The following is a 10,672-nucleotide window of genomic DNA, read 5'->3' as shown; positions in this document are numbered from 1 at the left end:
TTCGGGTGACAAGAGAGATTTATTAGAGGGTTTCTCAAATGGCCCTTGAATGTTCTTTTCTTCCTGTGGTATTGTACAGTTTCGGACATACAGTACTTCATCTTACAAAAATAGAACCCTGAAGGTGGGGAGAGATGGAGGACCCCATTAGCAGGATTAGCTAACAGCACAGCTATGAACATTATTATGTTTTTAGAACTCATAACATTTGCAGTCATGACCTTTTTTAAGTTAAAAATGAGGTACAAAAAGACACACTCATGGTGGCGTCCATGCCAGGCGTCCTTCATTTGCCCAGAGCTTTGTCCAGATTGGTTTTAATGGCATCTAAGAAGTCTGTGGTGTTGACGTAATGCTCGTTCAGCTTGCAGCTGTGGTCACAGGAAGACAAAGGTTAATGACATCAGAAACATTAGATAAAGAAAACATAACAGTGCACGTCAGCGGATTTATCTTTATGACTAGTCCCTTAATGGAGGTCAAAGACGTTATGCCTGAATCATTGTTTTTATTTTCAAAATAATTAGCTGTCTTACTTGGGGAGACCATGAATGCAGCCAGCCAGATCCTTGGTCATCACTCCGCTCTCCACCGTCTCCACACACACCCGTTCTAGAGTCTGAGAGAACCTGCAAAGCAATGGGGGATAATGATTAACAAACTACTATAAACACCACCAGTATGACAGAAATGTTGCTTTAATCTAGATTTTTCTTTTTTTCACGATCCTATGAAAATACTGCCGTACAGATGACAGCAAAGTCTGTAATGAAGTAGCTTACTTAATCAAATCTGGATTTCCATCGAGTTTGCCACGGTGCTCCAGACCCCTGGTCCAAGCGAAGATGCTGGCAATGGGGTTAGTGCTAGTTGGCCTTCCCTGTACAACAAACAGAAATCATTATTAATACAATTTGATATGCACCTAAAAAAAAAATGAAATGAGCATTTTTTTATCAGACTCCCCACAAAATGGTTTGAGGCAGAATCCACAATTAGATGAATTGAAAGTAGATGAATCTTCTTTGAAAGTGACCACATGATACAGTTTATAACAAAAGCTGTCATTTGTTTGTATCAACACAAGATGGCGACACTGTCCAAATATCCAGTATCATACTTAAAGGAATAGTTCACCCAAAAATGAAAATAGTAATTTTTACACACCTTTAAGTTGTTTCATGCATATTTTTGCTGAACACTAAGGAGGATATTTATAATCAAGCAGGAAGCAGGAGCACCATTGACTTCCATAGTAGGAAAAAATGCAATGCAAGTCAAAAGTGCTCAAAAATGGTTTAGTTACAAACATTGTTCAAAACATTGCTAATGATGAGCTCAAATGCAAACCCCCCTCCAAGTGCATCTGTCATGTTTTAATGTAAATGAGCATTTTTGATCAGACTCTTAAAGGGACACACCACTTTTTTTTTTTGAAAATATGCCAATTTTCCAGCTCCCCTATAGAGTTAAACATTTGATTTTTACCATTTTGCAATCCATTCAGCCGATCTCCGTGTCCGGCGGCACCACTCTTTAGCATAGCTTGGCATAATCTATTGAATCTGATTAGACCATTAGCACCGCGATCAAAAATGACCAAAGAATTTCGACATTTTTCCTATTTAAAACTTGACTCCTCTGTAGTTACACCGTGCACTAAAACAACCGGAAAATTAAAAGTTGCGATTTTCTAGGCCCATATGGCTAGGAACTATACTCTCTTTCCAGTGTAATAACCACAGACTTATGATATTTATGATATTATATTACGCAGTGCCTGAAAATTATCCCCTGCTATTGAAAGTTACCAAGGGGACTATTTTTCGGGTGCTTAGTACACGATGTAACTACAGAAGAGCCAAGCTCCAAACAGGAAAAACACCGAAACTCTTTGGTCATTTTTGAGCGCAATGCTAATGGTCTAATCAGATTCAATGCTAAGCTATGCTAAAAGTGGCACCACCAGACCCGGAGATCGGCTGAATGGATTCCAAAAAGGCAAAAATCTGTTGTCCAACTCTAAGGGAGCTGGAAAATAAGTATTCCTTCAAAAAAAAAAAAAGTGGAGTGTCCCTTTAATGGATTCTGCCAACAAACCAGTTTTTCCTGAATGGCCTGAGGCCATAAAGGGGATTTTGAAGTGATAACCGACACATGATGTGTCTCGACACATAATGTGTCAAGAGCTTTCGGTTAATATAATCATCAAATTTTTGATGGAGGTGGTGTTTAGCAGCATTTGCATCTGAGCTCCTCATTTCTTCCTGTGTGTTAAGCAGAACAAAGAAATGTATACAGGTTTGGAACAACTTGGGGGTAAATAATTGATGATATTTCTTTTTTGATTGATTGTATTAAAAAGTCTCCAGTTTGTATCAAGAGAAAATATATTAACATGCACACCTTCTGGTGCTCGCGGTAATGCCTGGTTACTGTGCCGTGAGCAGCCTCAGCTTCAATGGTCTTTCCATCAGGACACACCAACACTGATGTCATCAGGCCCAGGGAACCGAAACCTACAGACATCATTTAACATCCTTTATTTCAGAGAATTCCAATCATAATAAACTGTACATTACTATATTCATGTACATTATTGTACAGCCATAGTACTTGTCATTTATTCCAAATGATATAGCATTTAGTTATTGGATGCATATGGTGTCTACTATGATAGAAAAAAGTAGTTTTTTACCCTGAGCAAGGATGTCAGACTGCACATCTCCATCGTAGTTCTTGCAGGCCCAAACAAAGGCACCCGATGATTTCAGGACCTGAGCTACCATGTCATCAATAAGCCTGTGCTCATACCAGATCTTCAGCTTGTCGAACTGTGGCTTGTAGTTTCTATCCGTGAAAAACATTTGAACAGTTTAGTATCCTGTATTGAACCTTCCTTTTAAGAAATACATAGGACTCACTTTACAAAGCAACAGTGTTACACAATTACACAGCAATATACATGCACATGGAAACATAATCCATCTTATTAAAAACACAAAGACAATGATAATACTCACTTCTCGAAAATGTCCTGGAAAATATCCTTGAATCTGCCATCATAAGCTTTCAGGATGGTATTCTTGGTGCTCATGTAGAGGGGCCATTTCTTCTGGATAGCGTACTGGAAGCAGCTGTGAGCGAAGCCAGTGATGGACTATTGAACAAAGACAGACACACTGTCAAATAAACAGGAAAAATACATGTTCCACTTTCACAATGGGGAATTGAGCTGTGATTCAAAAACTGGCTGTTTAGTTCTAAAAGGTGACCGAAAAATCACTCACTTCAAATGTGAAGTGGAAATGGTGTAAAAAATGAAATTCTGCATCGTCAATTGGCAGCCTAAAATGAACAGACACTTCATTCAGTCAATCTCTAAAAGAAAAATAGCCCACCACCAGCACAGTATCTCTTGAGATGCCTGGAGGCAGGCACATCCACTGTTTATCTTAAATACGCTACTCCTAAGACTGCAAAAACTGGGTCACCAGGGTACAACAGCAGGTGGAAGTCACCAATAATCATTTAAAATCTCATCAATCTAGAGGTGTTTTAAATGAAGTCAAGATCATGGCAGGTGATTTTTAAGATGAAAGGCCTACATTTTCTAAAAACTCGAATATTCAAGACTTTCTAAGAGAGAATAATCTCATTAACAACAAAATCCATTCAATATATTATAACCCTCACATCTGTTTGCCCATTTATGTGAAATGTAGGTGACCGAGGTTTTGAAAATATTCTGACTGGGCTAGAGATGTATTTCAATTATGTGTTAACACTATACTGCTTCGATGCTGAAGGTCAAACTTTTATTTTTGATAAAAGGAATTTCCAGTGGTTATTAACTTTTTGTTTTATAAAAATAATTTTAATTAATTTACAATGAATAATTTCTAGCTGATGAAATTGTTTACTTCTGAGCTTAACTCAAAAACATTTATATAAACTATATCAATTTACATGATAGAGATTTCTTTTAACAATTTCTTGATATTTCCATAACCATGGCAAGATATTCAAAGTAACAAGTACACTTGAGAAGCAAGTATTCTCTCACCCAGAGACTGAAGTGCATTAATGCATCAGATGTATGTGTCTACTACTGACCTCATCGGTGTTGTACATGCCCATTCCACAGCCGCCACCAGGGAAATCAAACACCTCCCACTCCTTGCTTTTGCTTCCATCAGTTGGAGTGAAGACCATCGTGAATTTGCCTGGTTGGTTCACAACGAAGTCTGTTGCTTTGTACTGTAAAATAGGAGGACTGCGATCAGCAAGAATTCAATTCCTCTTGAAAACCCATCAATGAAAACAATGAAAAACAGACCTGGTCACCAAAAGCATGTCTGCCAATGGTGATGGGCTGTGTCCAGCCAGGAACAAGTCTGGGAATGTTTTTGCATATGATTGGCTCACGGAAGACAGTGCCACCCAGGATGTTCCTGATAGTGCCGTTGGGACTCTTCCACATTTTCTTCAAGTTGAATTCTGAGAATTGTAAATGTTAAAGATTTAAATCATGCACACATAATAAATGGCTCTAGCAACTAGAACAACTTCATTTGTAACATTTTAATGGCTGCACCAGGAAATTAAATAAAATACTTGGTTTGTTGACAAGACTGCTGGTTGTTTTTAAACGGACACAATAGAAAACTACAACTTCTGTAAATCAGACAAGCTGTCATAATGAGATAATATTATGGAGAAAATGGACCAATGGTGTTGAATGATGAAGTTGCACATGGCTTAAAGCATGTTAAAACACCACATAGACATATTAACAACAATAAAAACCATCATCACAGTGGGACTTTAAAGGAACAGTTCATCCCAATATTAGCCAATATTTTATTTTACTTTCTTCTTTCAGCCAAACACTGTCAGAGTTATCTTAAATAATATCCTGGCTTTTTCAGCTTTATAATGGTATTGGATAGTGCCCCATTTTTTTAATCTTCAAAAAGTGCATAAATTCTTTAAAAACTAATCCATACAATAATTAAACGTTAGGAAAACCCATCACTTCACCTCAGAAGATATTCAAAAACTGTGTGGATTCATTTGTGATAGATGAATGCACATTTTTGGATATTTAGGATATTATATAATATAACTCCCACCGAGTCGTATACACCTAGGATGGCTTAATTTTCACTTTTGAGTGAACCTATCCATTATATGTGTGTTGCATCTGTTCACTAATATGCTCACACAAAAATCGCTGCAAAAGATGCTTTCCAACAGGTTTTATTGTCGTTTTTGTCCAACTCCATTGACTTGTTATAGATGTGCTGTGAGGTACGGTATTATTCCGCGCCGGGAACGGAAATGGAGTTGTTTGTATTCTTGCAATTGGCAAAGGTGGATTATCGTCACCAACTGGGCTGGAGTGTCTATTATTCAAGCTCTCAACGGAAGAATATACAGTGTGAGGCGTTTGGAAAAATAGGTCCACAAGTTTACAACAAATGCTAAAATAGCTGTTGGAAAGCATCTTTTGCAGCAATTTTTGTGTGAGCATATCAGTGAACACCCCTGACCACTCGGTGAGTTTCACGTCTTTGTAAACCAAAGTTTAATGCATTTTAGGAAGGATTGGTTGCAGTGCATCTATGCAGCCATTGTAGAGGTGGGGGTTGATACAACAAAAACTGAAAATTCTCGGGCCAGCATCTTATGTCCAAATTTCAGTCAAACCTGTTCTATTTCATCATAAACACTCTGAAAACAGGGCTTTAAGTGTAAAATACCGAACTTGTCCTTTAAGAAAGCGGAGGAGCCTTACCTTCGACCCTAGCTTCGTCAGGTGTAATGGTGGCGCATTTCACAGCAACATTGTATTTCTGGGTAGCTAATGCAGAGTCAATTGTGACTTGGTCACTTGTCTGGTCACGGTAAGGAAGACCCAGGTCAAAGTACTTCAGCTCCACATCCACATTGTTCAGAATGAGCTGTGCAGAAAAGTTTTGAAGAAATACAGAAGAAATAGCTTAACTTAGATGATCTTTAACTAACTGCATTTAGGTTCAGTTAGGATTTAAATGGTAGTACTGTTATAATAATCACTGGATTATGGCATCATTTAGTTGGCTACAAATGAGTCCATTTTGATTTTAGCTCATGAAACGTCACCACTAGCATCTGTTGTCTTTTAGGCCAGTCAGTGAGAGTGATCTCGGACTTTGCCCCACCCCCTGTGTGATGCAGACGTAATCCCAGTCATTGCATGTACACGCTCTTCCTGTAAGCTTATTTGTCTGCTCTTTTAGGAGATCTGCATAACATGCCAGTCTCTCCTTGTCTATTTAATTCTCCTAAGAGATCCTGTCACTCTACTCTTGTCCAACCCAATTTTCATTCTGTCTATGCCTGTCTGGATTTTCTGAGTCTATTTATCCCCTCTACACACCGTCCTCCTGTATTCAGTTTGTCTCTTGGTGAGTGTGTGTGTGTGTGTGTCAGACTTAAAAATAGACCAGACATAATTAGCTTTCCCCTAACACACTCTGTTTAAGCACCTTTTCTTTGATAAACTCCCAGATGATCCTGGTCATTTCATCGCCGTCCATCTCCACCACCGGCTGCGCCACCTTGATGCGCTTATCGGCATCTGTCAATTAAAACATAAAAATAATTGGTTAACTTACTGCATATGAATGTATCATTGCACAAGCCATTCAGGTTTGGACCAGAGTAAGAAATTGCTTCTTCGAATATCATTGAACCAACTTATGAGACACCAAGATACTATTTACTAATAGGAGGGCTGAGCGGTATATCGAGTTTAGGTAATATATCTGTATTTTTCTCCATGAGGAGATGGGATGAGACAAAACCATCTACTGTATGGTCTGATATGGCCCTCGTTCTTTGCAACAGAATCTCTGCCAGTAAGCCATACTGCTGATGCTTGAGTTTCTGTACTTCCTGTTATATGGATTGATTTGTTGTATTTCATATTTAAGCAAATTAATTCAACTCCACCAGCAATCAGTGCAAGATCACCACATTTTCTTAGCAGGGACGAAATATAGAAAGGAGGGGGAGCCATTGAGGAGAATCAGGTGACTTTCTGTTGCACTTGCCAAGTTCCTCTTTCTAAAGAACTGCTCCATCTATAGTCACTCCGCAATGTCGGAAAAACTGCAGTCAGAACAATAATATACTTTATAAAATCAAAATGCTGTTAATAAAGCTGATATAACAACCTTTAAAAGTGTAGTACATTGATCAAAGTCTATGGCAGATACATAAAACTGACATTTAGATGATGCGAACACTTCAATATCCTTTTTACAGTTTGGGGTCTTCAAGAACCCTTTGAAAGTATAAAAGGTAAAATGCCTCATATTGATGATATAAATGCAGACTATTTAACTGTCTGTTTTACGGTAACATCCAAGGCATCACCATCACAAGCACTCCCACAAAAAATCTTAGCAGCTGTTTCAACAAAGCTAAATGCTGGGTAAGGGCCTTTCGCACAAAACTTAGCAGTGGGATCATGAATACAAATGACATAAACATAAGGATTCCCGGGGAAAGGAATGCTCTCAGTGCTTATAAGCGCTTGGGACAGCAGGCTAAAGGGGGAGGTGGTAGATTATGTACGCATGCTTCAATACCCTAACAACAGTGAAGTCCATCCCATAATCCGCAGAGGGAATTAATCGTTTAATTAAGGGCATATTCATGCCAAGTATAAAGACATGAACTAACATGCCCATCAAACTTCAGATTTTCTCAGAATTTGATCATTTTACTTTTTATAGGTCATGTAATGTGCATAAACCATGTGTGTACTTGAAGTAGCACACATTACTGCACTATGGTAATCCAAATATGCCCCTATACTAGCTAGAATTGATTTTGAATAATAAACGAAATTGCTGCTGAAAATGACAGCTTTGCATTGCTCAATATGAACTATTTATGTACTGTTTTAAGAATGCACCTCATTTCCAAAGTATGAGTTTAGTATTTTCATTTCTGGGTGAACTATTACTTCATACCTCCAGAGGAAAAGGCCAAGTCACACCATGTGTACATGGAGTGTGTGGTCAGCATATCAAATAACAAGTAATCACATGCGACCCTCTGATTTTCAGTCGTCAAGGACATTCACAAACAGAAGTGTACATTTGTGCTTCATACTTGAAGGTCAGTGGTTAAAGCTAAATCTTTAAAGATCATTTGTGACTGCCTGTGAAATCCAGGCTAAGGACTCATTATCTTATAACCTAATTTTAAGATAGGAGCATCAAAGTGGAATTTCAATCATTGATTTCAGTCTTTAACAAACTTCTTTGCTGACAACCTATGAAAACAGTTGAAGGGTGACCCCGAGAGGAAGTCTGAATTATATATTTCACCAACATGCTGCACTATACCAAAAATAAACTAGAAGCCATCTGGGTTTTAACAACAGTGGTACGAATGCTTCTTTAAATAGGGAAAGATTATTTTACCTAGTATTAGTCATTTTAAACTACAGTACAGGTATATAAAACAAGATAATACATTTTAAAGTATAGATTTAACTATAAAAACTACTGGGTGCTTTTTATTAAGCATATTTCAAGCTTTCATCACGTCCCATAAAATAACTTGGCAAACCTTGTGACTTTAATGACAAGGTGTATGTGGGTTAGGCTTTCAACCAGCGGTTATGTTTATTAAGCTAAAACAGTGCATGGGATATGCTTTAAAGTTTGAACAATCCCAAATAACCATTTAGTAACACTGTGTCATGTTTAATCACAAAAAACCTGGCATTACAAAAGTTAAAATGTGACATGTCATAAGATGTTATACTGATATTGTATAATTACTTTATTACTGTACAAGCACGGGTGCTCCTTAAAATCAACCACTTTAGTGTAAAGGTGACCTGGAGGACATAATGGCCATTGTTGTAAGCCAAGTAAACCACCTTCATTTCAACAAGTTACCCATGACAGCCAAACAGTAGAGGACAACGTAACTGGGCCTAACAATAATTCATTCACAGCTGTGGGTGAAGTCAAAAGGTCTGCCCTTCAGCTGTCCTATCTGTGGTTACAAAGTCAGTTTAAATGGTTAATGACATTACCAAACGCTATCATGCAAGACATAATGTAAGTGCTGTCATTTGCTTCTTCATTAACAAAACGTTTATATCACCTTTATGACCAGCCTCCACATCAAATTGGCCACATATCAAACTGCTGAAAAGATGCGCTATTAGTCTTGTTTTGTAGTTATGTATCTTATCTAAATATGTAAGGTAATATGCATATGGCCATTTACCATTAAATTAATTATAATTCTGTTATGATCAGTGCGTCCTGATCGGGCCGGCTGACCTTGAAATATTTACAACGCTACAAAATCAAAACACAAATAAAACCATGCCTGAACACACATGATAACCGTTTACTAAATCACTTTGTCTGGATAACCCATTAGGTAAGATCCGTTACATCAAATAACAAGCGTTTTAAAGCGCAAAACGCTGCACAAGTCATCATTCAGCGGTCTCGATGGAGCCCATCGTCCATTTGTGCAATTCACACGCTAAAAATACACTCAGCGCTCTTCCTTACAACATCTACACAGCGTTCAACTAGTAATGATGTGATTAAAGCTGCATTTGCCTTTCATATGCGTTGTATTAAACACAATGGATTAGACGAAATTAATATCGTGCATTGCCTGCGGTTTAAATGGCTTTCTGCATGGGAACAAAGAAGCGCGAGCCCGTAAACCCCCATCTCACAGCGCGCGATCTCTTCCACCGCGGCCGTGCGGCTCCCGCTTCATGTGCGACGTCATCGAGAAAATAACGTTACCGAAAAGCGCGACGAGAAAACAAAACTGCTGAGACAAAATGAAACAAGAGCGGAAATGTGCGAGCCGGCTTTTTAAAAAGACACGATAGACCGCAACCGGCGTCTTTTACACAAAGCTTGAGGTATGTGGCATTTAAAAGATAAAGATCTATCACCTCAGCATTTAACGTTACAGTGCCGGTGAGGCTTTATTGACAGGTCAAATGAAAAAATAAACGGAGGTGTAAAACTCATAGTTCCTTTGTTGCAAACTCTGGCAAGAAGCTGGAGCAAGAACGGCGGGGTTTTTTGATAGAGTGGCGGCGGACCTAGAGAGAGAGCTGAGGACTTTCAAGTAGCCAGCCATGTTTTTTGTTGCCGAATTTACTGGATGTTGCTCCCGACTTCTCTCCGATCGAAGGAAGGATCGAATGAATCGGTGCGTACAGCAATAAGCTCAACTTTCTCCGCCTCCTTCTCAATGCAGACGTCACAACTAGTGTGGGGCGGAGCTACATGTGTCAGTTTGCACGTTTCCTTTCGTTTTCAGTTAACCCTTCACGAAACTTTCAGTGAAGTGTTTCGGATTGTCCCATGTGTTAAATTGTTTAAATATAATTTGCTTACATTTAAAATGTTTTTTAGTAAATATTAGTTGTATGTACAAATCAGTCAAGTTTTTATTTTGGACATGAACCGTTAGTAATATGGTCTAAGTGACGCAGGGCAGGCAAATAACCTCTTAACATTCCGTTGCCTGGTTGCTGTGCAGCCCCGCTAATTTTAACCGGGGTGGGTTTCCATACTTGGAGAAGGAATGGGAGGCGCCAGCATACTGAACATGCGCA

General features: G+C 38.6%; 1 protein-coding gene across 1 annotated transcript; it reads right to left on the bottom strand.

Moving 5' to 3' along the window:
* idh2 (isocitrate dehydrogenase (NADP(+)) 2) lies at nucleotides 1-10,216 on the bottom strand. The gene is made up of 11 exons (XM_055173992.2): nucleotides 10,080-10,216; nucleotides 6,534-6,625; nucleotides 5,801-5,966; nucleotides 4,340-4,500; nucleotides 4,117-4,260; nucleotides 3,024-3,160; nucleotides 2,699-2,850; nucleotides 2,407-2,519; nucleotides 783-880; nucleotides 537-629; nucleotides 1-371 (listed from the first exon to the last, which is right to left on the bottom strand). Exons 1-11 carry the CDS (start codon nucleotides 10,189-10,191, stop codon nucleotides 287-289), a joined length of 1,353 nt encoding a protein of 450 aa, XP_055029967.2. The 5' UTR covers nucleotides 10,192-10,216; the 3' UTR covers nucleotides 1-286.
* Between the last annotated feature and the right edge of the window lie 456 nt (nucleotides 10,217-10,672).

This window comes from Misgurnus anguillicaudatus, chromosome 15, assembly GCF_027580225.2.
Source record: "Misgurnus anguillicaudatus chromosome 15, ASM2758022v2, whole genome shotgun sequence".
NCBI classification, from domain to species: domain Eukaryota; kingdom Metazoa; phylum Chordata; class Actinopteri; order Cypriniformes; family Cobitidae; genus Misgurnus; species Misgurnus anguillicaudatus.
Note: the sequence above shows the minus strand (reverse complement) of the source record. Positions and strands in the feature narration are given on the sequence as shown.

Excerpts from the sequence above, each read along its gene's own strand:
- idh2 (XM_055173992.2), bottom strand. The coding sequence starts at position 10,191 with ATGGCTGGCTACTTGAAAGTCCTCAGCTCTCTCTCTAGGTCCGCCGCC. Across the intron at positions 4,501-5,800 it reads TGACGAAGCTAGGGTCGAAG|AATTCAACTTGAAGAAAATG; the intron begins GTAAGGCTCCTC and ends TACAATTCTCAG. Across the intron at positions 4,261-4,339 it reads GACATGCTTTTGGTGACCAG|TACAAAGCAACAGACTTCGT; the intron begins GTCTGTTTTTCA and ends CCTATTTTACAG.